The sequence below is a fragment of the Trifolium pratense genome, linkage group LG1 (assembly GCF_020283565.1).
Source record: "Trifolium pratense cultivar HEN17-A07 linkage group LG1, ARS_RC_1.1, whole genome shotgun sequence".
Classification (NCBI taxonomy): Eukaryota; Viridiplantae; Streptophyta; class Magnoliopsida; order Fabales; family Fabaceae; genus Trifolium; species Trifolium pratense.
The window spans coordinates 13,357,297-13,385,034 of record NC_060059.1 but is presented as its reverse complement, the minus strand read 5'-3'; the positions used below and the strand labels follow the sequence as shown (position 1 = coordinate 13,385,034).

Here is a 27,738-nt window from a genome sequence, read left to right as displayed (position 1 = left end):
TGGACCATAGCAGACCAGCAACTGCTTTCACAAGCAAACATACGTGACACCAACATTAGACTTGCACAAGCAAATAATTCAGCCAAATATCCATCATAAAATTTATATAGCCAATAACAATTGGACTTGTAATCGAGGCAACATTATATAGTCAATATCAATTAAACTTAAAAAGTCATCAAGGCAACATATAACCGTCGGTCATTGAGGCAACAAATATCCATCATAGAATTTATACAGCCAACAACAATTTGGACTTGATCGAAGCAACATTATATAGTCAATATCAATTGGACTTAAAAGTCATCCAGGCAACATAGAAGGCAACAAATATCCATCATAGAATTTATATAGCTAATAACAATTGGACTTAATCAAGGCAACATTATATAGTCAATATCAATTGGACTTAAAAAGTCATCAAGGCAGCATAGAACCATCGGTCATCAAGGCAACAAATATCCATTATAGAATTTATACAGCCACAATAACAATTGGACTTAATTGAGGCAACATTATATAGTCAATATCAATTGAACTTAAAGAGTGAGTCATCAAGGCAACATAGAACCATCAGTCATCGAGGCAACAAATATCCATCATAGAATTTATATAGCTAATAAACAATTGGACTTAATCGAGGCAACATTATATAGTCTATATCAATTGTACTTAAAGAGTGAGTCATCAAGGCAGCATAGAACCATCGATCATCAAGGCAAAAAATATCCATCATAGAACATATATAGCCAATAACAATTGGACTTAAAGAGTGAGTCATCAAGGCAACATAGAACCATCGGTCATCAAGGCAACAAATATCCATCATAGAATTTATATAGCAATTGTACTTAATCAAGGCAACATCGAACCATCTCAAAATTTATATATGCAATAGTTAACCATCATTTATAAAGCCAGCAATTTGATTTAAGGGTCATCAAAGAAAAATTTAATCATCTCATAATTTATATAGGGTCACTGAGGTAACATTCCCAATTTGCAATAACAATTAATTCCAGGATCATCAATAACATAGAGATACCATTACAAGAATGAAAAAATAAGTATCAGTAAAAACCCTAAACCACCATGGTTTTTTTCTTTCTTTCTTTCGAGTAGAAATTAAATGTTCTTGAATAATCAAGAATGAAAAAATGGGTATCCCAACAAGGTAACTAGTGACCCCATATTAGTGCCAAAAAAGGGTCTTGGGGCACCGATCACATTTTTCTCAAGCAAAAGATTGAATGTTCTTGAACAACAAGAAATGAGAAAGAAAAAAATGGGTACCGTTTCTTAACTGACATTCATAGTGGTTTGTCAAGAAATTGATCTTTCAAAACATCGGTGCCCAACAAAGTATTGGGACATAGCATGTTTCCTAAATGCAGAAGATTGAACGATTTTGAATTATCAAGAATGTAAAAATGGTACCTTTTTTCGGAGAAATTGCGAGTTTTTCTTTGATCATTCTCCACGGCATCTGCTTGATTTGTGTTCCAATCCGTAACACCTCTTTTCATCAGAATTTTACATGACGACCAAAGATTCAAGAAATTGATCTTACTCAATCAGATGTTACCGTTACCGACAATTTCGTGTGTTTCGTTAAAACCCTAGAATAGAAAGAAGAATGAAACACAAATTCAAGCAAACAGATAGCGTGGAAACTGAAAGACGGTGCTTATAAAGGCAGCTATCTCATGGGCTTTTCTGTTTTGTGGGCTAAGGGCATCGGCCCAGTACTTCCACCCAATTAGGTTTCTAAATTTATTCAGTAAATTCCAAATTATTATCAATTCCAAATTATTTAAATGCTTAAATCAATTTGTTGTCTAATTTTTTTTTTAACGGGCAAAAATAATATAATATACATTAATCGAAAAATCTCATCAGCACAAATTGTACCGATAGAGATCACAAAAGTTTACAAGAATATCAATAATACAAAATCAGTCGGTACCCATACATAACAAGGGATTCGACCACCAACTATGAACATTAGAGACTAGATTAACATCAGTCGGTACCCATATTTTTTTTATTAAATTTTTTTAAAAAGAATTTTCTACTAATCTTTTTTATTAATCTTTTAGGGTCTTTTTGGTTCGAAGTAGATGGAGGGGAGGGAATGTGAGGGGGTAATCTTAACCAAAAAAGATTTCTTTTTATTCAATTTAAAAAAAAATGTTTTTATTCTTGAAAAAAAAATTAAAAACAAAAAGTCTCAATTATTAGAAAGATTTGATTGGTTAAAAAAATATTTTAAATTGGTAAAGGGAATATTTTAAATTCATGGAACATTTTAAATTGTGAGGGAACATTTTAAAAAAATTTGTTTTAAAATTTTGTTTTTTTTTCAGTATAAAAAATGTTTTATTAAAAAAATTATTTAATAAAAAAAATTGTCAAGATTATCCCCTAACCTCCCCTCCCCTCCATCTACTTCAAACCATAGTTGTTTATATTTGAATGCACAATTTTTTAGGGGGTGAAAATATTTAATTAACATTGTGTAATCTTTCACTTATTATAGATGTTAGATAATAGTCGTCTTAAATATTTTGAGGGTTTTATGTAGGAGACTAATTTAGCCACGGATTAACCGTGACAAAATTGTAGGTCATATGCAATGTGATCGTACAACTTATACAAAATATAAGTCAGTCCTAATCATCGGTACAACAAATGTGAATTATTGGTTCTAGAAAAATTGACGGCCATTCATCAATTATGAAACTTTATGCTATTTTCTAAATTCAAGTAGACAATTTTGTTGGATAGAGATTCTCTCAATTTTTCAAAGAAATACATGACTTTATTAAAAATATTGAGTGTATGAAAGTCTAATTAATATGCACCAAAAACAAATGATAGAGTTTTCAATGTCTTTTTGAAAGAGGAGTGCTAGCAACACACTCTTTAACAAACACACTCCAACACACTCTTTTTTATTTGTTGAAATTCACATGGGTCCCATAAAAGTTATATGGGTCCACATTTTTTTATGGGACCCATGTGAATTTCAACCAATAAAAGAGAGTGTGTTGGAGTGTGTTTGTTAAAGAGTGTGTTCCTAGCATTATTCCTTTTTCAAAAATTGTGTCAAAAAAAAATTCCTTTGAAAAATAAAGAGTAGCATGCAATAAAATGATACCTTTTCAAATGCATGGTCCTTATATTGTCGGCACCAAGAAGAATAATAGCAACATAAGCCCCTCTATAGACTCTAGTTACAAGCAAAGTACCCATAAAGTGAAGAGTATCTCCCACAAATGAGAAAGCATAGTGCAAGATCAAGGAAGCACTCTCACCCCACCACACCTTTACTTACTAATCAGTAATTATTATATTCCTCAAAATCTCGTAGTTGCGAGAATCGAACTATAGTTCTTCCTATCAACTCTAACATTAATTACTATTAGACCAATTAACGATTAGTGAAAAATTTACATTTTTATATTATCGATACATGTTCAAATAAGATGTGTACTAGAATAGTCATCTATTTTAAAAATAAAATAATTAAAAAATTCGTACTTCTGTTTTTCTACACTTAACTTTTTTTAAGAGAATTATTTTTTTAGTATCTTCCAATTTTTAAAATGTATTATAATTTTTGCTATGTCCTCATTTTATTCCTTTTCCATTCTCCACTTCAAAGTTAATTTTTCATTGGGACATCAATCAATATATAATGTGTGACAATGGTCTTTCACAAATCATATATCATCACATTGTAGTTGCATTTAAGCCTCTATTGAGAGTTTTATCCATTCCAATCTAAACAAGTTCTATAAATTGAACCCCATAATGCATTCCATTAATTTAACAATGTCCTCTTCCAAACTTAGTCTCTACCTTCTCCTATTTGTCTTTTCCCTCAACCTGCTTTCAAGTCCGGTGACCTCTGCCTGCAGAGGAGGTAACTAGTAAAGATCTCATGCTTTGAAATATGTATTCTTATTTTATTTTTAAATTACAAGAAAAATAAGTGTAAAATTTTACCATCATATAAAGAAATTTTTTTCTTAGATATATAAATGCATAGATATTTGCTCAATCTATAGTAAAGCTAACATATTTACATGCATTTTAGATATAATGTCTAATACAACACTAAAATATTTCATGGCACGTAATTTTTGGTAGGCCTACGACACTTAATTGATCACGTACAAAAATGTAGTTATTTCAATTCATGCTTAAAATTGTGGCTAATTCAATTATATGAATTAATTACATTTTTTAACATGAATTGAGTTAACTATTTATTCAACTGAATTAATTTTTTTTACGTGATTATGTATACGAAAAATGGGTTTGGATTTCCCGTTATTACATTTACTGTAACAGATTGGGACCGCCCGATCGATAATCAACGGTTGAGATTGCTTTATACTTGATTTTATTATATCAATTTTAAACCGTCTAATTTGTAATCATTATATGGTTGAGATCCGTTACTGCGACAAACTGCATGCTCCTGCTACTGCGGGAGATCCAGATCCACGAAAAACGGGTGTTCATGCATGCATCATTAGTGAATGTGATGTTTAATATGAATTTTTTTTTTATGCAGAGAAGGTGACGGATCTACTTCATGACATAAACACATACAGAAAAGTTCTAAACCTTCCTATCCTAGAGAAAGCCAACAAACCATCTTGTTTAGCTAACAAAATTGCAGATGATTTAGAAGACAAACAATGTCTAGACTTTCATAACTATTACCCTTCACCCGGTAGCAATCCAAAAATTCCTAACTTCAAAAAGAGCGTCGAGAAATGTAAGATCAACATCAACACCACAAAAGATGGTGTCATTATGCCAGTTTGTGTGCCCAAATTGGATCAAGATAATTTGTTTTCTAATTATACTAAGTATAGTCACTTTACAAAGTATTTAAATAATTCAAAGTATACAATAGCTGGGGTTGGTTATGAAGATGATTGGATGGTTCTTATTATTAGTACCAACACAAGTTCTGGTGATTTTTCTTCTGCTAGCTCTTTGATTGTTGGAGCTTGGAAGGGTCATTGGTTGATGATGATGGTTACATTCTTCAGTGTGATTGTTTTTCTGTTCAACTAAAGTGATTGTTCTGTTTCTTTTATGCTTCATTTGGTGGAATTTTCTTTCTATTTACTTTTATTTATTTGCTATTGAAACATATTTTTATTTTTTGTATATTGGATTTGGAGTGTTCAATCATTTTGTTAAGTTGTTGATTCATGATTTGCTATGGCAAATAGCAATGTACTACTTGTATATTGGGATTGGGGTTTTTTTTTTTGGTACATGTTCTTTTCTTTTGGTACATTTGAGATTGGGATTTGATTGTTAATATTTGGAAAATCAATTGTAAGCCCTTCGTTGGTATATATGTATTAATGTGGAGTTTTTTAAAAAAGTTTATGTACATGTTAGAAAAATATAGAGGTATTCTTATAACATAATCGCATATAATTATATTTTTTAGTCATTGATTTGAGATCAATCAATACATAATTTGTTGATTTAGATCAGACGATCGATAGTTTATGGCAAAGTGAGAACTTCAAATATTCTATGTAGTTGGACTTTGTTATTGGGCGTGTTTAACTCATTTTTAAGTAGACTTTTTATTAGTAATCCATAAGATGTTGGTCCTTTTAGGCTCATGTCATTACACAAGCCAACTATAGAAGTAAAAAAAAATCTTCGGAATCAAGACCATACCCTCTGCCAGCTTCTTTCTCGACATGCGATGTCATCAGAGTGCTTCCTTTTCCATCTTGTAATTCGGTCAAAGGTAAAGAATGAGTGTGTGGCAATTCATTGGGATGACAGTTGTGGTACTTACTTGGTTAGGAATGGGCCTCACTACCCCAACAGGTTCTATTGATTATGTCCTTGTAAGTTGAAAAAATATTGGTGTGTGACATAGTATGATATGGTACCTTTGCACCCTAGGTTTGAAGTGTCATGTCATTAAGGGGCAACCGAAGGGCAACCGGAGGATTATTTATATTGGGCTTTAAGAACAACTATACAAGTGAGACTTATAACTCGCACTTGCCACAAACAACTTCCCCTCAAATGTGAGTCCTTCAATTCTTTATGTCTCTCCTCAAGCAGAAGCTTTCTTCATCCATACACTTGCACATCGCTGTCGCACTCAACGAAACAAGGAGTCAGTCGAACCATCAGCTCTGATACCACTGTTAGATCACGAGGAGGCAGTCGGTGGATTATTCACATTGGACTTAAGAATAACTCTATAAGTAAGTTGGACACCACACTTTTACCAAAAACTTTAAGGCATTAGGTTTATAGGTCCTCTCACTTATAAAATGTTCAACCTCCACTTTTCTAAGTAATGTAAGACTTAACTCACACTTACGAACATGAAGCTCATGAATGAGTTTAAGTCTATAGGGTTTCCTTTGCAAATTTGATTTTGTTTGCGATTTATATATTCATATTGGCCTTATGTATTTCCGTTCATGGGATGCGCTGTTTGATTGCTGATCTTATTTTAGGATAAACAACATGGTATGTGTTTGGTAGAAACTTTATTAAGAAAAAATTACAATTGAGACAAAATTTGAGGTTTGTGACATTTTAACAGTTTATGGTAGATGTTTCATGTTAGATCTTCTAAATGATATGTTGTTTTTCTTGACCTAAAGTTGCTTAAGCATGGTTCTTCTTAGCTAAAGGATAATTTTCCATGTTCTTTTTCCTTCTTTACCTCCAATGTCTTTGATAAAACCTGATCTTCTTTGATAAAACTTTGGAATTTGACTTTGGCGTCAAACCTAATCGCGACCTTCAATTTTGTGGCATACTCAATTATGTGCGCTAATTATCTTACTTCATCAAGTAAATCAATATATATATTCCTGCTCGGTATAAGCTATAACAGCTATAAACAAACTTATAAGTTACCTTTTATTTTTCAGTAAACATAGCCTAATATTAATTATTGATGTTAAACATTTAAAAGCATGTTTACCAAAACAAATAATAATAATAATAATAATAATTTCAAAGCATGTAATTCTCAAAAGGATACAGTCACTAGGATGAATTGATAATTTTTTTTTATCTAGACAAACAACATGAAAGCTGTAGTGGGCTAGTGGTGCCATTCAATCAAATGAAATGAAATAAAATAAAAGTATTCATGTAATTTAATTTAAATTTATATTTTATAATAATCAACACTCACTCACCATTGATTCATTCCTCATAAATATGAAAGTTGTAGTAGTGGTGCTATCACACATCAAAATTATCATTAACATTTCCCACTAGATCTATCTGTCATCATACACTGAAAAAAAATAAAAAAACGCTATTTGCACCGAAAGATTGAACACAAACAACACAACACAACACAACACAAAGTAGCCATAACCACCGTGAGAGAAAGAAACAACGAATCTCTCTCAGCTATGGCAGAAGATGAAGAAGATGACGAGAGCTTCGGTGACTTCAAATTCGCGTCTTTTTCAAATCAACAATTCCCTTCTACCTCCGTTCAAAATAACGGTTGGGGCGGTTTCAATGGCACCACCACCACCGCCTCAAAACCCTTTGATCTATTTACAGTTTCATCGGATCCTCTCGCCAAACGTGTAAACGTCACCAACGGTGTCTCCGTTCAAGCAAACAAGGCTCGTGGAGCTATTCCACTTTCAATTTTCGGTGAAGAAGAAGATCAGGAACCTGTTTCTAGTTCTGGTGATTTTTTCTCCGGTAACGGTGGTGGTGTTGTGAAAAATGGATCTGGTTTGAATGGTGGTGTTGGTGGTGGTGTTGGAATCAGTGATTTGATTTCAAATTTGTATCATCAGAAAACTCAGGTTAGTTCTGTTAATGGATCAGTTTCAATGTCCAATGTTGATTCTTCCAATCGAAGCGACGATGGAGCGATGAAGTTGAATGCGAATGCGAACGATTTGAATCGGGATGAGGATGAGGAGGATGATGATGGATGGGAATTCAAGTCTGCGGAATGGGAAAATGGAAACAGAAGCTTGGATGCTAAGGTAAAATGGCTGAAGCTGATGTGATTGAATGCTGGAAAGTAGTTTAAATTTAGTATTCATATTAAATTTGCTTTATTTTTTCTATTTTGACTTCAAATAATATGGATGGTTATTTTGTATGCTTTGTTCAATAGAAACTAGTTTTAGGAAAGCTATGCATTGTTGCACATGTTGATGTGATTAGTTTTCATTTGGAGGAAGGAACAATGGTTAATTGATTGAATTGCAGTAAAATAAAAAGAAATGGGCTGGAATGAAATGCAAGTTAGTTATCGATCAATTGTTATAAGTACTTTACTTTTCAAATCCTTCCGGCACCACTTCCAGTGTTGGATCAGTCCATACTTCAAATGGGTCCCTCCGCTAGAGGATGGTGGGATTGATGTCCCTCGGATTAGTTAGTCCTTGGGCCGGATACCGTGTCTTAAAAAAATGAATGCTTTACTTTTTGTGATGGTGACTGGTCTAGTAACATTTACGTTTTGGAATAATATATTAAGAAGCTATGCTTTTGTGAAAGAGATTCATTTCATGATTCATCACAGTGCTAGCTTAATTGTACAGACATTTCTTTTTTAATGTAATGGGCTTCATTACACTAATAGTCTGTATTATATTTTAAAGGTTGAAACGCCAAAGCATGGTAACAGTGCGGTTGGTGTTTTGCCGGATTCATCCGCTGAGATTTCTAACAAAGTTGATGACTGGCAGCTGGGATTTGAGTTTAGTCCAATTTCTGCATCTCACAGCCCACTGGCAGGTCCGAAAAGTGAATCAAATCAAACTGGAGATGGGCTTACTATGTTCAATCAAACTTTTGGGAAGTTGCCGAATACACATTCATGGCCAGGACCAAATCAATCTTTGGTTGGTTTTGTTAACATAGTTTACTCATTTTATGCAACATTGTTTACATGATCAAGTATTATGCATTTACACAATCTGATTGTGGATTTTTGGCATTAGGAAGCACCAAAAAAGGATAATATATATCCTACTCACAATGGATCAGTTACGATTTCCAATGTTGATGGTCCCAATCCAAGCGCTGATGGACCAATGAACTCAAACACAAGCGATTTGAATCAAGACGAGGACGATGATGGATGGGAATTCAAGTCTGCGGAATGGGGAACTGGAAACAATAACTCAAATGTTAAGGTAATGGACCTGATTGAATTGTTGAAAACCTGAAGCTGATGTGAATGCCTGAATGTATTATAAACTTAGTATTCATCTTAAGTTTATTGCTTGATTTTTGTTCTATTCACTTAAAATAACGGCGTTGGATATTTTTTATGGTTTGTTCAATAGAAACTAGTTTTAGGAAAGCTATGCACTGTTGTACATATTCATGTATTTATGTTTCAATGGGAGGAACAAAGGCTAATTGATTGAATTGAAACAAGAAAAAAAGGTTGGAAAGCAATGTAAGTGGGTTATTGACCAATTGTTATACATGATTTACATTTTGTGCTGGTGACTGTTGTAGTAACATTTAGGTTTTGGTGTAATATATTAAGCTATGCTTTTGGGCAAGAGATTCATGTCAATGAAATAACATGCGCTTGCTTAATTATACAAACGTTTTTTTTTCTTTAGGCAATGTGTTTCATTATTGTGATAATCTGTATTATTATATTATAAAGGTTGAAGCGCCAAAGCATGGTAATAGTGTGGTTGGTGAATGGCACCTGGGGTTTGAGTTCAGTCCAAGTTCTGCAGCTCAAAGCTCACAGGCAGGTCCGAAAAGTGAATCAAATGAAAGTGGAGCCGGGCTTACTTTGTTCAATCAAACATTTGAGAAGGTGACAAATGCACATTCATGGCCTGGATCGAATCAAACTTTGGTTGGTTTTTTTAACATAGTTTCCTCATTTTATGTAACATTATTTGGATTACTATGGTCTATTCATTTTCACAATCTGATTGTGGATTTTTGGTATTAGGAAGCACCAAAAAAGGATAATATATATCCTACTGCTATAGAAGCACTCAATGATGATGGTGGAGCTTCCGATAGTACTCTCGACCCATCTCTTGCATCAAAATCTCATCAATCTAATGGGTGGGGCTTTGGCTTTGACTTAAATACCAGTTCCATGGTTGAAGATAGTCTATTTTCAGAGTCATACTTCAAAGGCGATAACAACCACGATGAAAACAACAAAAGCAATGCATCCCCAACCAATATGAATGTTGATTCAGATGTCAATGTGTCTGAATCAAAGGATGCAGTCACAGAAAAAGGAATAAAACATGAGGTACTGAATCAATTTGATATCATATTTTATATATCGTGGGGTAATGTCTGGGTTTAATTTTTAAAAAAGGAGATTCCATCTTGAGTTCTTAAACTTGGCTTGCGGATCTACTAATTTTTTTTATGGATCAGTCTGATGGCACATTATTTTGTCTAATTGTCGAATAATCTTCATACTCTTTAAACATATTGTCCATGCTACTGTTCTTTCTATTTCCAGAAGCCGCTAATAACTTCAGAGAATCGTAGGGAAGCCTTACCTCTGTCAATTTTTGGCGATGATATGCCCGATACAAATGAACATTCTGTGTCGCAAGATTTGTCTCCCTATCCACCAGTATCTCCAACGCATAACAACCTCAATAATCCTGGTTCCAACTTATCTATCAATGACTTGATATGGACTTTATATAGTCAAACTGAAAACAAAACTTCTCCTAATGTGACACCAAAAGCAAGTGGAAATGAGACATTTGGCTCCCCCGAATTATCAGGCTCCAATTTGGATAACAGTGATGATTTTGATGATGACTTTGGGGACTTTAAGGATGCTTCACCTGAAACCACATTCACCCAGGAATCTGCACAAAACACTTCTTTTAATCATCCAACAGAATTCAATGAGAATGGGTTGCAGACTTCCCTGAAAGTTTTAAATTCTGATTTGATCAATGGTAATGATGGTTTTGAAGATGATTCATGGGAATTTAAGGATGCTATATCTAGAACAGGTGGTCAAGATCAGGCATCTACTATAGATCACAGAGATTTACTGACACAGTTATCAACTGAATTAGAACTGTCAGATTGTGTGGAGTTTTTTAGCAATTTGAAGGATGAATTGTGCAATGAGCTCCTATTCCATCTTCAGAACCTTAAGGTAGGTAACCTTTTCTGGTATTTCTTAGATAAAAATTGGATGATACTGACTGAAATTATTCACCAACAAATAATCTTAGAAAGCTCAAGATGTTGCGGCTCAATCGGGCGAAGAGGCGAAAGTAAAAGCTCTTGAGGTGGAAATTCAGGTACATGAACTAGTTTATGACTATATCAAATTTTCTATCTAATATTTTTGTTGTGGCCTGTAGCTATTTGTTTTAACCTAACAACAGAAATAGTACAACCTAGGGATAGGGAAGGGGATTGGGGAATAGAATTTGCTCCGTGAGAGAACTGGAAAATCTCAAGCTAGATCTGGCAGGATTTTATCACGAAATCTACCAGAACCCCGAGTCTATAGAACCCGCGTAATGGCATGGTTGTGATTTGTGTTCATTGGGTTAAAGGCCTCTGTCAAAAATGATTTAGCTAAGCCACTAGTGAATGCTATTGTGAAAATTCGTTGGGTTAAAGGCCTCTGTAAAAAATGATTTAGCTAAGCCTCTAGTGAATGCTATTGTGAAAATGATTTTCTAAAACTTGTTATTTGTGTATGTCTTTCCTTGATAATAGTTTCAGCCTTGTTTCTACTTATCTTTTCTTTTACAGGAATTTTCTGAGATGCTGCATCAGCATCATATGAGCGTACCTGTTGAATATCTCTCTGAAAATTATTCACCGAGAAATGTGAACTTTGATGAGCTTCTTAAAGTTTTGAAGGAACCTAAGTTCCTACCTCTTGAATCAGAATACCAGCTACCATCAAGGTTGGCTATGGTATGTCTATCTCTTGAAAATGTTGAGCATTGTATTTTTCAAGTTTTATTCTTTTGTGCATGCAAATATATAGTAATGTAAACGACTGCAGGATCTTTTTAGTTATATACTAAATATATAAGGATATAAGTGATTTTAGCATAAGTAATGATATTTGTGCGTTCTTAAGATTAATGGAATGGATGAGGGTTATATTTTCTTGTTGTATTTTATTGATAATCCTCTTCCTTACTGTGCCATTTAGCTTGACAGCACTTGTTATTGCATGATTCTATTTGTATTTGGATAGGCCGAGACGGATATAAAATCTGCTATGGAACTCTTGAAAGATGCAGTATCAACATTAAGAATTCTCAAGTTGGGATCAGGAGAAGAACAATCTAATTATCTTACAATATGGTCCAAGATTGCCTTTGTTTGTTCTCAAGAGCTGAAACACGGTGCTTATATCTGGACGGAAGCAGTGAAAAAGAATGTCCATGACCAGTTATTATCTATCCCAAAAGGTAAGGTCGATGATTAAATCATGCCCTGTCATGTGCTGTTGATGCAAATGAACTTATGGAGTATGAATTAACCTCTTTCTTTTTCTGCGGTTGTGGGTTGACATAGGTGTTCAGTATGTCCATGCACTTGGAGAAATTTATAGAGTGGTAGAAATTGTTCGAGTTTCGGCCAAACTTCACAAACCATGGATGTTGTCTGGTTCTATAGATCGTACAAGTTTGTTTGCCCTTTTGGGCGAGTGTAATAGCCTATGGTTGGCTTCAGGACTTGAAGAAGCACTTTCTAGTATATCAAATCATAATAACTTTGACGTGGATGGCATCTCAAGGGAATTGGTTCAATCCATTAAGTACATTCATGAGCTTGATGAGCATGCACTTCAGAGCCATGTCATCTCGGGAGAAGAAACTATGTGCCAGTTGTCAGCCTTACCTGCTGATTGCTTACCAGGTATTTGTACAATAAGCTTAGCTGTCTTTGAAACCCAATTGATAAAATATGGCTTGAGAGTTCTTCTTAATAGAAAATATTTCTTTCAATCTTTTAAGCATAGAAATTTTCCATACATGTTTCGACAAGTATTAGTTAGGCTATCTCTTCAACTTGGCTCCTGTAGCCATCTGCCACACACACAGCACCTTCAGTGAAATCTTTTTGTGTTGGCTAAACTGATCTGTTAGCAGCTGAACCCTCTCACATGTTCTCAGATGATGCTATACTAGAGATTCGACCTACAAGACTAAACTATTAAAACACCTCTAATGTATAAGGTGGAACAAAATAAGGTGCACGTGCTGCATGATAAATGTTGGAAAGATTCTTTCTGCATTATTTACTAACAGTTGAATATTTAACACCAATTTACATTTGATTTAGTCTGTTTGGATCAATAACTCAAAGGCTATGTTTTTATAGAATGAAGTGGGAAAAATATGATGTTTTTCATTTTAAAAACGGATAGTGGAAATCTCCATTACCTATCTTCCTGTTCATCCTGTAATCTTTTTTCTCCTCTGATTTTTATCTATCAGGGCTAAATTTTGCAACATGGAACGGGAAGCCCTGCTTCGTCAAGCTCGCAAACTTGTGGCTCAATCTAATAAGTTCAGATCCTCCCAAGTGATACCCGTTGATTCAATTGAGTCTCTTAAAACAAAGGGATTCTTCCACTAGATTTTTTGGTGTGTAGTTTAAGGTTTTTACACTAAGAAAAATCATTCGGAGATTGTGTGGCAGGATCCGTTTTTTTGTTAGTTGGGGTGAGGCGCATTGGCAGCGGTTGTTAAAGTAAAAGTAGATCGTTGTCGGAGATGAAAATTATATGGCTGCACTGCTCTTGGGTCTGATCAGGCAAAGTCATGATTAAGTTAATTCTTTCTTCAATAGGTACCATTCTTTAAGTGGAAGGTTTGGAACAACAGGCGGATGTTACAGGTGTAAAATGTATTACTAGTGATAACAAAGAAATATACTACATAGAGTAGAATTCTGGATATGATCCAGTTTTGCAGAGGGAATAATGTTTCTTGTCAAATTATGTTGTTGTTTGTAAAGCAACCGGGATTCTTCCCTTAACCATATTATACAAATGTATTTTGGCATGATTTAATTTAAAAAATAAATTGATTGAAATTTGTAACCAAACTGTCATATTTGAAACAACATAATAAATTTTTGTCTTAAAAATGTATTCAATTTTTAAAAATGAGAATATTTTTTTTTTTTCAATGTAAAATTTTATACTTTTACATTCATTGCCCATAATTTTGCTAAAATTGCCACGTATGCTAGTTTCTAAATTTTGAGAATCGAAGTCACGGCAGCGGCGAGTAAGGAAGATGGCGAGTCAAAAACGGCGAGTAAGGGACGGTGAGTCAGAGACGGCGAGTTGGAGACATAACGATATAAAGATGGACAGGCGACATAAAGATGGATACATGGTTTCGTTTGTTTCATTAGAGAAGAGTAGAAGGAAGAGGTATCGTGAAAACTGAAAAGAAGAGTAACCCTGTTTTCTCAACCAGATTTTAATTTTTTAATCTGAACCATTGATTCGTTTTATTGCCATGTGTCACACATCTATTAAGGAACCGGAAAAACTGGAGGATAGGGGACTGGAGCTGATTTGAACTCTTCATTTATAAACTGCAATTGTAAAGAATAGTAGATTTAGCAAGAGGCATTTAGTTATGCCAGCTGTAAAGTAACTGACACCTGTCAGTTACCATGGGTAGTTAACAGGCTATAGAAGGTTACCATTGTAACTAACTTGATTCATTTTCAATAACAGAAATCAATGTTCATCTACTCTCTTTACTTTATAATATGTGTGGTGCTTTTATACATTGTGAAAGACTAAGACTCCGATAGGATGTCCAGTTTTGCATGAAAGATTCTGTTACAAAAAATGGCAAAACATGTTTATTTTTGTGGCCATGGTATGAAATAGCGAGATTTGAGTGTAACTTAGTGCAAAGGGAATCTTGGTTTATGAGACTATAATTCTGAAGTCTGCATTGGTTTCTATCTTGCAGGGCATTGAAATTTGAAACATGTTCAATTTAATCGAGCTGCTCATATACTAAATTCAGTTACAAATTTCATTGGAAAGAGGAATGCAGTCTGGAAAATTGGGACTAGAATATTCAATGTATCGATAGTGAAAGAAAAATAATTACATGTATGCTTAGAATTTCAAAAATTAAAAAGAATTGAAGCAATGATGCTTCTACCAAATCTTGATCGAAGAAGAGCTCCCTCATGCCATGTGGGTGTGATGAACCAAATGATCTAAGTCAGAAGAGGCTCCAAGTTTAGCAAGAAAGTTAGCACAAAGATTTTCTTCCTAAAGGGCGTGGGTAATATGCACTTGCCAATTAAGCTGAAGAATATCTTTTATGTCTTGGATTAAAGTAGCATACTTATGAAATTTAGAAGTTTGAGCATGAATGATATCGACACATAAATTACATGTATGCTTGGAACTTTGGAAAAAGAAAAAAAAAAGTTGTTACTTTCACCTTTGGCAAAATCGCATATGAGATAATATAAAAATAGATGGTCTAAATTGCTTCACGTGTTTCGTCTTTCCTTCCTTTTTGTAAAATTGACCATTTTCCGAAAAAAATACCATGAATAATTTTGCTATTATTATATTTTGGCCATAATTATGTGGTTAAACAAGAGTATTTTTGCTAATACCAATCAATCAATACAATAAGAAAGGACCACCGTTGCTTATGTTTAAACAATGATGGATGCTATTATTAGGGATTTGGTAATGGTTCACCAAAGTCACAAAATTTTATTTTTTTTACAAAAGAAGTCACAAAGTTTTACCTTATTAGTCTATATATCCCCCGGTTTAATGCAATGATTTATATCATTATTTACAAAAAATTTCTCATGCACAATTACAATATTTGGGTTTGAATTCAGGTGTTCAACCTAACACGTCATAATTTATAGACTCATGCAGGGACGGAGTCAAAAATTAAGTTTAGGGGGACCAAAATTAAAAGTATAATTTAATAAGTAAATTTTTTTTTTTGACAAAGTAAAAAATTAAATTTTAAAAGCATAGCATATTTAAAAAATTATAAGTAAAATTCAATGTTAATATTGTTTATATGTATTTTATGAACTACGTTTTTAAGTTAAACTTTTTGCCAACTTTTTCTTTGGCACAAAACTTTTTGCCCCCTTTATTTTTACATTTATTGAAATTTTGATCTCAACTCATGTGTTTTTTCATAAAAATTGTAACTTTTGCATTAAAAAAAAGAAGATGAATTTAGTCTCAAAAGAGATATTTTGTCACTAAATTCAATATTAGTGCTCTTTTTGGTACAAAAAATATGATTTTTAAGGAGGAAATCATCCACCAAGATCAAATTTTCAACAAATATTTAAATAGTGCTTAAAAAGTTGAATTAAATAAGGGGGCATTTTTGTGAGTTTAATAAAATAGAGGACCAAAAGTGAAATAAAACCAATATAATATAATAATATATTAGAATAAAAAAATTTAAAACAAGTTTAGGGAAGACTGTGATCCGTGGCTTCTGCTGGTCCCCTACTAGCTCCGTCTTTGGACTCATGTTAATTTTAATTTCTTTGGAAAATAGGAAATATGAAAAAAAAAATTAATTTTTTATAATATTTTTTCCAAAAATAATTATTTATTTACTCAAAAAATTTCCAAAAAAAAAAAGAGTAATTATCCAAAAGATATTGGTATTTAGACACAGTCGTTTAACCAAAAAAAAAAAAAAAAGATAGAGGCGAATTGTGTGTGAAGTAGGGTGCAAGACAAGTCACCAATTCATTCACACAATAAAAAAACTCCGAAACGACACCTACAATACAAGCACAGTCTAGTCACACAGTGAAAATAACTTAGGGTTTCTCTTTTCTCATTCACAACACAAATTCCTCTTTGCGTTTTCTTGCTGTATCAATGGCAAGAGCTACTTCTAACTCCGTCAATCCTCACGCTCGTACCGGAGTTCGTATCGTCGTCGCCGGCGACAAAGGTACCGGTAAATCAAGCCTCATCAGTACCGCCTCCTCCGATAACTTCCGCCCGAATGTCGCCCCTGTTTTGCCTCCCACAACTCTAGCTGTGGATCTGTATCCTGATCATGTGCCTATCACAATCATCGATACCTCTTCTCGGTATAATTTTTTGAGATTCTCATCGAGATTCATTCGTTAGTAGAGTAAACACATTTTGAATAGTTAATTATGTGACGATTTATTTAGGTTGAAGCAATAGTGTTTTATTATTTTCAATTTATTCAGCTAGGTTTTTTAGTACTATTAAATCTATTACATATTTTTGTGTTTTGGAGTTGATTTTTGATTTTGGAGCTGTTTGTTGATCAAAATCATAATACGATTATGATAAAAAAAATTTTTTGAAATTTTGTTTTACACTAACTTTGCAATCTGCGTTTCATGCTATGTTTTTATCCATATGCTATTGCTAGGGAAGTGTTTACCCTAATCTGAATGTCTTCAAAATTACACTTTATTCATGTTGTGCTTCTTAATGTTATTCTTGTTGGAGTATTGAGGATAGTGATAGAGTTGGTGTAAGGTTTATTCTTGTTGTGCTTATTGTTGTTATTCTTGTTGCAGTATTGAGGACACTAATAAAGTTGCTGAAGAACTACAGAGGGCTGACACAGTTGTCTTAACTTATGCATGTGATCGACCAGAGACACTTGAAAATCTTAGTACATTTTGGCTCCCTCATCTTCGCAACTTAGAGGTTTTGATTGCTCTTGTTCTTGTTTTTGCACCTCAAGTACTATATATATAATTGTAGCTCCTTTAGTTCCCGTGTCTTTTTTAAGTGAAGAGATGGAATAATGTAAGAGGGAGAAAATTAATATTCCATGAGATTGGGAAGGGGAAGACTCAGTATAGATAATTATAAACTGTTAAATCAGTTGCACTTGTCTTTTTGTGTAAAAACATCTATTAATATGCACATTCTTGTATATACATCTGTTAATTGGACAGCTTAGTTGAATTCACATAATGTCTGTTTTTTTGTTCTCAGAGAATGAATGCTTGACATTATTTGAACTTCATGAACAGGTTAAAGTCCCGGTTATAGTGGTTGGTTGTAGGCTTGATCTTCGAGATGAAAATGCACAGGTGAGCTTAGAACAGGTGATGTCACCAATAATGCAACAGTTCCGCGAGATTGAAACTTGCATTGAGTGTTCAGCATCTAGGCATATCCAGGTATCTTTTATTCATACTATTGAAATCAAATTCCTTCTTTTTGAAATCTTATTTCAAAGGTTCTACAATGATATCTAGATTTTGTGTCATACAATTGTAATTAAATCTTCTTGTTGAATGAAGGTCCCTGAAGTTTTCTACTATGCACAAAAAGCTGTTCTTCATCCAACTGCCCCGTTATTTGATCAAGAGACACAAACTCTAAAGCCTCGATGTGTGCGGGCTTTGAAGCGGATCTTTATCCTCTGTGACATTGACAGAGATGGTGCTCTAAGCGATGCTGAATTAAATGATTTTCAGGTTTAAATTTTTCCTTCTCATGTTAAATTTCAAAATTGTGATTTTTTTTATTATCTGAGTATTATAGCATGGCACTTTGTCACTTTATTACATCATGTTATGGTAGATTATCTCGTCTATAAGATTTGTGAACATCTAACGAAACTATCAACTGTCTACAGGTTAAATGTTTCAATGCTCCTTTGCAACCATCTGAAATTATTGGTGTAAAGAAGGTTGTGCAAGACAAATTATCCGAAGGTGTGAATGAACGAGGACTTACTTTGACGGGATTTCTATTTCTTCACGCCCTTTTCATAGAAAAAGGGCGTCTCGAGACAACATGGACTGTGCTCAGGAAGTTTGGATATAATGATGAGATTAAGCTTGCAGATGATTTAATTCCAACTTTTAAATACGCTCATGATCAGGTGCTTTTGAGATGAATTGTGGTCTTGTTTATTATGCTCTTTATTTGTTATACCTCTCTCTGTTCAATTTCTTAATAACTTGGAACTTATATCTTTTCTATTCACATTTATTTTAATGTCTACAGAGTGTTGAATTGACAAATGAAGCGATTGATTTCTTGAAGACCACTTTTGATGCATATGATGCTGATTTTGTATGTCATATGCTTATGCCCTTGAATAATTTCACCTTTTCATAATTGCTCCCCAATCATTTTCAGACATTTTCTCAGCTGACGTTATCGTTGTACAATTTGCATATTAACAATATCTTTTCCTTTCTATAGGATGGGATGCTGCGTCCCCGTGAAATTGACGAATTGTTTTCTACTGCCCCGGAAAGGTAGATTGCTTTCCTCATTTAGACAAGTTTACTTTATTATCCACCATTCCATTGTGGAATCTTTCTTATGTTGTGCAATTTTCCAAATGTACACACATGACACATGCTTTAAGGATGTGCTTTATTACTTCTGATGTTGCTTCAATGTTTTTACAAAATCTATCTATGACATTTTTTATACTAGGCCTTTCCTGAGTCTAAATGTCAACGTGGACTCTTGGCAATATTATTTTATATTTTATAATTTTTAATTGCAGCCCCTGGATCGGAAATCTATATGAGGATGCTGCAGAAAGGAATGCGTTTCAAGGACTATCACAAGATGCATTTTTGTCAGAGGTGCACAAGTCTTTTTATATTTGTCTCTTGTCCCTCTTCCTTAACTTTTGTTAAACAATGTTTGTAGAAGATTCGTAAGATTCTATGGATAGTTTTATGATGTAAATGATGTATGACTGTATGTCTGGTCTGTGTATCTTTTCAGTGCATATAACATTTACTTTGCATAACCATTGATTTTCTAATTTATATTATATATTATATGTTTTCTGGACAGTGGGCACTCATGACACTTCTAAACCCAACCTTTAGTTTGGAGAACCTTATATACATTGGTTACGCTGGTGAACCCTCATCTGCTATACGTGTGACCAGGAAGCGGCGCACAGATCGCAAAAAACAACATTCAGACAGGAATGTATTGCAGTGCTTTGTTTTTGGGCCTAGGAATGCTGGAAAATCTGCATTATTGAATTCTTTCATTGGAAGGTATTTTTGTTGTATTACCGTTGAAGATTTCTGGTAACATATCTTTAATTATTGAGCATCATATCTTATTGATGTTGAATTCATGATGCAGACCATACACCGAAGCTTACAATCCAACCAACGAGGATCGTTATGCTGTAAATGTTGTTGATATTGCTAGGGTAAGTGATACTTGATTGACACTTGGCAATAGTTTTTTTTTTTTTTTTGAAATGGCCAATGTTAGTAATTAGCTTCGTTAGTTTTTTTTTTGTTGTGGGTGGGAATCGATTCTTTGACCTCCTTATCACTCCACTCCCTAACTCATCCACCATTCTTATAACTCCATGGGCAATTACTGTGACTGAGGAAGATATTTAATTTCTTTCACCTTTTCCAGCACCAAAGTCTTCATTTGATGTATACATTTTGGCCAATGTAGATCCTACCGAAGAGGTTCAGCCAAAAAAAAAAAAAGAGAAAAGGATAAGCTTATAATACTATTTCAGTAAAAAAAAAAAAAAGAAAGCGAACCAACTTAGTGAGTCACTAACTTTTTCTTCATTGAATGCCAACTGTCCATAAAAATCAAATTGATAACAATTCAGTGAGTCACCATCTCTTCATCTCTATCATGTATAGAAACTGAGACACCAACTTCTCACCGGAAACCCTCCACTCCTTATTCTCTCTCCCTCTTCTATAACAAAGATTGTTTTAAGTGAAATATTTTTTAATACTAAAACCCGACCCGGTTAGCAAAGCCCGTGAAAGAGGCTCGCAAAACACCTGGCACGTTACAATCCTGCCTGAAAAACCTCGATCTTGACCATACCGGCGATGAAACGATCTTAACCAGATCGGAGCAATGTTAGACAGTGGTTGCATGTTGGATTGTACAATCTTACTTGCTGACACTCGATCTTGACTACCTTGATCTTGGCTTCTATATCTTCAGATTTCATGGTTTTATCATTTTATTTGCAGGAAAACAGAAAATATCTTGTGCTAAAAGAGATTCCTGAAGGTGGAGTTGCAAGGCTGCTTGGCAAGAAGGAGTCTCTGGCCTCATGTGACATTGCAGTTTTTGTTCATGACAGGTGACTGAAGTTCATTATACCAGCATACCATAAAAATTACAGTATCTATTACCGTTTCATGTTATTTTTGTAATATTTGCATCAGAATAACAATTTATGTTTCACAATTAAAAATACTTTGTGCATGTGGTGGATATAAACTGTAATTTCATGTCTATGTGGTCTGGAATGTGGGCAACTCCTACTAATTACCCGGAAAACATTGGTTGTATAAAACTCACTGATTAAATTTTCATTTTAGGTCTGACGAATCTTCATGGAAGGCATCATCTGAACTCTTGGAAAGAATTGCTAGTCATGGAGAAGAAACAGGCTTTGAGGTGCCCTGCCTTATAGTTGCAGCTAAAGATGATCTCGATTCATTTACATCGGCTATACAAGATTCCATTAGGGTATTTTTCGTTAACTTGTTCATTTGTATGATCATATGCATAATTGTACATGCATAATTATTGGATCGTTAGATAAAGAGATATTAAATGTGGTGAATGGACACATCTTGGAATCATGATTTCATCTGAACTTTCTAATTAGCAATAATTATGTATAGTAGTCTGTGTATGTGTATGCTTTGATCTTCAGATTCAATTAATCTGTTAGTTGTAGACTTTAGCTAGAAACCTGATATTGTAGGAGTTCATTTTATACCTTCATTTGCATCTGATCCAATTATAATTGGAAAGTTAATTTTTTTAACCTTTTGCACTGACTTGAAAGCAAAGACAAGGAATGAAGAGCATACTGTTAGCTTTTTTCCATTTATGGGTAACATATACCACCAGGAATGATGTATGGATAAGCATATCTGATGTCTTCCTTGCCATATATAATCACAGCTTATGTGCTTTCTTGATGCTGAGAAACTTTCAAGCAACTAGTTTATTGTGTGGATTGATCTCAAGTGTAATGATGCTTCTGACATGCCAATGTGTTTTGCAGGTTAGTCAGGACATGGGTGTAGAGGCTCCTATACCAATCAGTGTGAAATTAGGGGATTTCAACACTGTGTTCCGCCGAATTGTAACTGCTGCTGAGCACCCTCATTTAAGCATTCCAGAAACTGAAGCTGGTAAAACCCGCAAGCAGTTCAACAAGCGCATGGGTCGATCACTAATGTTTGTTTCAGGTAAAACAATTCTCAGGCTGACTTGTTAGTTGTTAATTAAGTTACTTTTGACTGTGTTAAAGCTGTTCAATTCAATCTTGTCTGCTAACTAAATAAAATGAGCCTGTTATACCTGTTTAAATTTATGGTGATGTGATTTATCTTTGTTCACGTGTTCTCTCTTTTGGTTTCGTAGTTCACCTTAATTTTGCAATGATTTTTCACTTGGTGTTACGCAACCGAACTGATCCCTATTGTTGTTTCCATTAGCTTGTTTTGTTTCTCCTATCTTGTTGTTGGAGGACTTTCTTCTGAATTCCTTAATCACCTGTGTTGTTTTGTTTCATGTCTTCTGATTTCGTGTTCGGTAGATGGTTTTAAGAGTTTGAATATAGGGATTAGGTAGTCAGTAAATTATCAACAAAATCAAAAGCAAATGAATAAAATGGCTGTTACCAAGTCCCTGCATTATAGGAACTTGGGAACCATCTTTCTGATAAGCAGGGCCAAATGATGGGGTAATTGCATGAAAGAGAGTTACCTATGTTTGGGCTTTAATAATTTTTGGATATTCAGTCGGCCATCAGTCTTTTGATTTTTTGCTTATGAACACTTGTTATTTGTTTTGGTCAAGAAGACTTTTAATTCATCGGTATGCCTTGCTTGTTCTACACCAAGCTTGGCACGACTGTTTTAATTTAAGTCGCAAGAAAATACAATTGTGTCTTTTGTTTCTCTGTTTAATGATCGTATTAACACATCATATTTTGCAGTTGGAGCTGCAGTGGCACTTGTTGGGCTCGGTGCTTACAGGATCTATGCTGCAAGGAAGAGTTCGTCTGGTTAAACGGCATAATTTTTGTAGACGGGTCCTCATCTATATAATCTTGATCCGGATGCAATCTGCTCTATGTCTAAACTTAATTGCCCTTAACGTTAAAGGCTTTTTTATAACCTTCAATTTTATTTTTGTCAAGGTTGAATTAGGTTAGCACAAATTTTATTATACATAAATTATTGGATCTTATGATTAGCTAGGGCCTTCGTGAACATAACAATAATGTGTTATTCTGTCCGTACTACCAGTTCATTACTGGAAACTCTCATAGAATGAAATTATCATCTCTGCATTTACATTGTCTTGGGTCGATGATAATGGGGAATAGTCAATTCAAGTTTTGTGAAGGTATTTACCATCAAACTAATTTCTAGTTGCTCGTCCCCACACTTTAGAACCAACTAATCCTAAAAAATTTAAATCTACGATTTTTTGAAATAGGGTCTTGAACTAAAAATATTTCTAATTAATTTGTATATAGCTGTCTATTTTAAATAATTTATAATTAGAGTTCAATACAAATGTAAAATTAATTATGTTTGCAATTAACTAACTAATCATGTGACTTCTATAAAAAAAACGTGACTTAGACCTTCAAAAAATCAACTCACAAAGTGTTACGGAATTTCATAAGCAATTGGTTAGGGGTAGCACTCGACAATTTTTGGCAGGTTTAATGCATGTATCTTGCTCATCCTTATTACATGACTTGGACTTGTCTACTTAACAGACACTTATCTAAATTTAATTACAACACAAGATCAAACTATAATGCGGTCACTTCTTTACATTATGTCTCACAAGTACAACTCATGATAAAAAATTATAGAAACATTTATGTTGAGACATGATTTTCAATATGCAATTTTCCACTTCTCAAACAATACTTGGTATGTGCAAGTTTGCATTATATTCCACATATTTTACATATATCACCCCACAAATATTGAATTTATACTTGTACATTTTTTATTATAAAAATTAGGTGACCAACTAACAAAATTATTAGAGCAGGTCTTATTTATCACTCACTTGCCATGACACAATTCTCTATCAGTAGTTGACACTTCAGTAGTATATCCTATCTATTGATTAGTTAGATGCAAAAGATGAGTCACTCACCTCTTAACACACCCTCATCAAAATCATAAATTTAAAATATATACAAAGAGAGATTCTAGGCTATAATTAAGGTAGTCGTTACACTATAATAATCACTACAAATATTTACATATTTATTATCAAGGTTATCAAAACCGGACCGAACCGGGCGGTCGGACCATGAACCGGTCATGAAAACGGTTCGGTTTTGAGCAAAAAACGGATAGGAAACCGACCGGCAAAAAAACGCGTGAACCGGGGTCGAACCGGGTTGAACCGGCGAATCGGCCGGGCGGTTTAAGCGGTTTTGCAGTTTTTTTTTTTTTTTTTTTTTTTTTTTTTTTTTTTATAAAAAAAATGGCAAAACGACGTCGTTTTAATTTTTTTTTTATTAAAAAAATCTGAAACAAAACAACGACTTTGTAGGAATAGGAAATGTTTTTGTTTTTCATCTATTTTTCATTTGGTTTGAATTATAAATTTTATTTTATTTTGACTTGTGACATTTTATCTTTTTAATGTGTGAAATTATGAAATATTCAACAATTATTCATATATATTTATTTATATATTAATTAAAATATATATATTTAATTAAAAACGGTTCGACCCCGATTGAACCCGGTCCGACCAATTGAACCTTGAACCGGTGAACTCGCCGGTTCGATGACCGGTCCGGTTCTGACAACCTTGTTTATTATAGGAATATCCTCATATTATGTCAATATCCTATCTATTGATTAGTTAGATGCAAAAGATCAGTCACTCACCTTTAACATACCCTCATCAAAATCATAAATTTAAAACCTGATTAATTAATATAAATATGTTAAAAAACTTCCACAAATTAATACAAAACTATTTTATTTTTTTTGGTAACTATATGGCTTCTAAGCCCTCTTCTCTTATTTTTCTCATTCTTGTGTTTGTCTCAATAACTCTCACACTCTTTGTACTTTCAATGAAGCCAAAAAGAGTCACCAACAACATATTCCAATTGGACAAAAGAAAACCAACTTGGTTTAATGTCATAGAAAAAAACATTGATTACAAGAGGATTAAGGTAGGTGTAGTTAATATTAATCCAAGATTGGATTTTGATGATATTAGTGTCTACGAACAACTAGAGGCACTTTATCCACAAGTAGAGTATGTGTCTATTGATTTTGATCATGTTGATGAGAATTTGAAATGGAAAGACTTATTCCCAACATGGATTGATGAAGATGAAAAATATGGTCATCCAAAGTGCATAGATTTACCAATGCCAATTTGGGAGAGTTATAGAGATGTCAATGTGATAGTTGCAAAAGTTCCATGTGGGAAAGGGAATAAGGATGTTTTTATGTTGCAAGTTAATTTAGTGGTGGCTAATTTGGCTGTCGAAAGTGGATGGGTTATGGAATTTGATTCTTATGAACCTGTTTATGTTGTGTTTGTTGGATCATGTAGTCCTATGGTTGATATTTTTAGATGTGATGATTTATTGTTTCATGAATCAAATGAGTTTTGGGTGTATAAGCCTGATTTGGTGAGCCTTAGACAGAAAATGCTTATGCCTTTTGGTACTTGTCAACTTGCTCCAAGTTATGCTGAAAAAGGTAGGTATATTTTTATTCTAATTAAAGAATTATAATATATCTAAATTGTTTTTGGTAGTTTTATGTTTCCTTTTTTGGATAGATTGAAAGTGGATCAATGTTTATTAAAAGAAATTACTTACCTCAAAAAAAATTAAAAGAAATTATTTAACTTTGATAAATTCTGTCACAAATAAAAAACTTTGATAAATATAATAAGTTCATAACTTTTTTGAGATCTTTCTATTGTCATTATAGTTTGGCCACCTTTTGGTGAAAGAAGAGTATAATAAAGGGCATTAAGATTATGTTCTATGAACTTAACTTAGTTGGTAGGGGCATTGCATTATATATGCAGAACTCAGGGTTCTTCCTCGGACACTCCACTAATTCACCTTAAGGGTGAAATTTCTAAATTGCATATATTATTATGGTTTTGATTAATTAAGTTACATGTTATAAAATCAACCATTGAAGTCACATGTAAGTCTAATTTCCCCTAAAAGCAGAGGAATCCATGAAAAGGGAGTAACATATTTTGGTTATCTATATCTTGTACAGGTAACGAGGTGTGGAGAGTCTCTTATATATCACAATCACCAACAACATTGAAATACAATTACACCATACATGTCCCAAAACTAGCTTATGTGACAGTTCTTCACTCATCGGAAGCTTATGTTTGCGGCGCAATAGCTCTAGCACAAAGCATCCTTAGAACCAATAAAAATGACACTCTTCAATTCAGCAACATAAGTTACACAAGAGACCTAATCCTCCTTGCGGACAAATCAATTGGTCACAAATCCATAAAGGGTCTAAAATCCGCAGGATGGAAGATCAAACGCATTCAACGAATTGTAAATCCGTTCGCTCAAAAGGGTACATATAACGAGTGGAACTATAGCAAGCTACGTATATGGCAACTCACAATGTATGACAAAATCATCTTCCTAGATTCAGATCTTCTAGTCCTAAAAAACATTGATCATTTCTTCTCGTACCCTCAATTATCGGCTGCACCTAATGATTTTACACTTTTCAATTCGGGTTTAATGGTCATTGAGCCTTCGATGTGCATGTTTGAGGAGTTGATGAACACGACTTTGAATGTGAAATCATGTAATGGAGGTGACCAAGGTTTTTTGAATGAGGTATTCACTTGGTGGCATAGGTTGCCAACAAAGGTTAACTATTTAAAAAGTTTTGAAGTGAATAATAACAATAATAATAATGAGGTTATCCTAGAGGATTTATATGTGATGCGTTACTTGGGTTTGAAGCCATGGATGTGTTATAGAGATTATGATTGTAATTGGGATATGAAGGAACTACATGTTTTTGCAAGTGATTTGGCTCACAAAATGTGGTGGAAGGTTTATGATACTATGCCACAAGAGTTGCAAGGTTATTGTGGGCTTACACAAAAGATGGATGATAGGATAATGCAAAGGAGAAAAAGAGCAAGAAATGCTAATTTGACAGATGAGCATTGGAACATTGAGATTAAGGATCATAGAAGAAAGCATTATCGATCATGATCTGAATTAGAACTTAGAAGCCTAATTATATAGGGTCATTTTATGACCAAACTTGTTGTTTTTGGCAAGAAATTTAACATTGTGGTGAGATATTAATGTATTGCACACTTATTTAAAGTTTTTTTTAGAAATGTTCATTATTTTCTTCTCCTCACTCGCACTATTTTAATCCATAGAAATTCAAATACTTGAGTGTTAACTTTTTAATTAACATAAAATTTTCAATATTAAAATTAAAGTGCATATTCTTTGCAACATTAAAATTGTTCGTCTATAGAGAGTGACCAGAAAATTATTTGGAAGTGATATGACTCGTATGACATTAAAAAAATCATTTGGTTGGCAGCGTATGGACGCATTTTTACTGATTTTAGAAGGAGTAGATATGGTGTTTGGATATCTCCTA

General features: G+C 33.7%; 3 protein-coding genes and 1 pseudogene across 4 annotated transcripts; all 4 read left to right on the top strand.

Annotated features, from left to right (window-relative positions):
- Positions 1-3,717: 3,717 nt before the first annotated feature.
- On the top strand, positions 3,718-5,238 carry LOC123924049 (annotated as a pseudogene).
- Positions 5,239-7,145: 1,907 nt separating this feature from the next.
- On the top strand, positions 7,146-14,110 carry LOC123899001. Of its 2 annotated transcripts, none has more exons than XM_045950060.1 (11): positions 7,146-8,042; positions 8,667-8,909; positions 9,009-9,203; positions 9,692-9,892; positions 9,992-10,306; positions 10,526-11,185; positions 11,265-11,333; positions 11,797-11,964; positions 12,254-12,470; positions 12,577-12,921; positions 13,503-14,110. In XM_045950060.1, exons 1-11 carry the CDS (start codon positions 7,446-7,448, stop codon positions 13,592-13,594), a joined length of 3,102 nt encoding a protein of 1,033 aa, XP_045806016.1. In that variant the 5' UTR covers positions 7,146-7,445; the 3' UTR covers positions 13,595-14,110. The 2 variants fall into 2 exon arrangements, with proteins under 2 accessions (XP_045806016.1, XP_045806023.1); XM_045950067.1 differs by having other exon boundaries at positions 7,234-8,042; positions 8,754-8,909.
- Positions 14,111-16,750: 2,640 nt separating this feature from the next.
- On the top strand, positions 16,751-23,402 carry LOC123902367 (mitochondrial Rho GTPase 1). The gene is made up of 14 exons (XM_045952069.1): positions 16,751-17,148; positions 17,614-17,746; positions 18,079-18,228; positions 18,352-18,528; positions 18,690-18,938; positions 19,064-19,132; positions 19,265-19,320; positions 19,578-19,659; positions 19,877-20,088; positions 20,180-20,249; positions 21,055-21,167; positions 21,409-21,559; positions 22,107-22,293; positions 23,046-23,402. Exons 1-14 carry the CDS (start codon positions 16,931-16,933, stop codon positions 23,117-23,119), a joined length of 1,941 nt encoding a protein of 646 aa, XP_045808025.1. The 5' UTR covers positions 16,751-16,930; the 3' UTR covers positions 23,120-23,402.
- A 1,641-nt stretch (positions 23,403-25,043) lies between these two features.
- Positions 25,044-27,454, top strand: LOC123885633 (putative UDP-glucuronate:xylan alpha-glucuronosyltransferase 4). The gene is made up of 2 exons (XM_045934922.1): positions 25,044-25,812; positions 26,353-27,454. Exons 1-2 carry the CDS (start codon positions 25,095-25,097, stop codon positions 27,330-27,332), a joined length of 1,698 nt encoding a protein of 565 aa, XP_045790878.1. The 5' UTR covers positions 25,044-25,094; the 3' UTR covers positions 27,333-27,454.
- Positions 27,455-27,738: the final 284 nt, after the last annotated feature.

What these genes read in the sequence shown, in the direction of transcription:
- LOC123902367 (XM_045952069.1), top strand. Translation starts at nt 16,931, where the DNA reads ATGGCAAGAGCTACTTCTAACTCCGTCAATCCTCACGCTCGTACCGGA. An exon ending in ATGTTGTTGATATTGCTAGG is followed by an intron (nt 20,250 to 21,054) that starts GTAAGTGATACT and finishes TTTTATTTGCAG; the next exon opens with GAAAACAGAAAATATCTTGT. An exon ending in ATCACTAATGTTTGTTTCAG is followed by an intron (nt 22,294 to 23,045) that starts GTAAAACAATTC and finishes CATATTTTGCAG; the next exon opens with TTGGAGCTGCAGTGGCACTT.
- LOC123885633 (XM_045934922.1), top strand. Translation starts at nt 25,095, where the DNA reads ATGGCTTCTAAGCCCTCTTCTCTTATTTTTCTCATTCTTGTGTTTGTC. An exon ending in TCCAAGTTATGCTGAAAAAG is followed by an intron (nt 25,813 to 26,352) that starts GTAGGTATATTT and finishes TATCTTGTACAG; the next exon opens with GTAACGAGGTGTGGAGAGTC.
- LOC123899001 (XM_045950060.1), top strand. Translation starts at nt 7,446, where the DNA reads ATGGCAGAAGATGAAGAAGATGACGAGAGCTTCGGTGACTTCAAATTC. An exon ending in ACAATAACTCAAATGTTAAG is followed by an intron (nt 9,204 to 9,691) that starts GTAATGGACCTG and finishes TATATTATAAAG; the next exon opens with GTTGAAGCGCCAAAGCATGG. An exon ending in TCCATCTTCAGAACCTTAAG is followed by an intron (nt 11,186 to 11,264) that starts GTAGGTAACCTT and finishes AAATAATCTTAG; the next exon opens with AAAGCTCAAGATGTTGCGGC.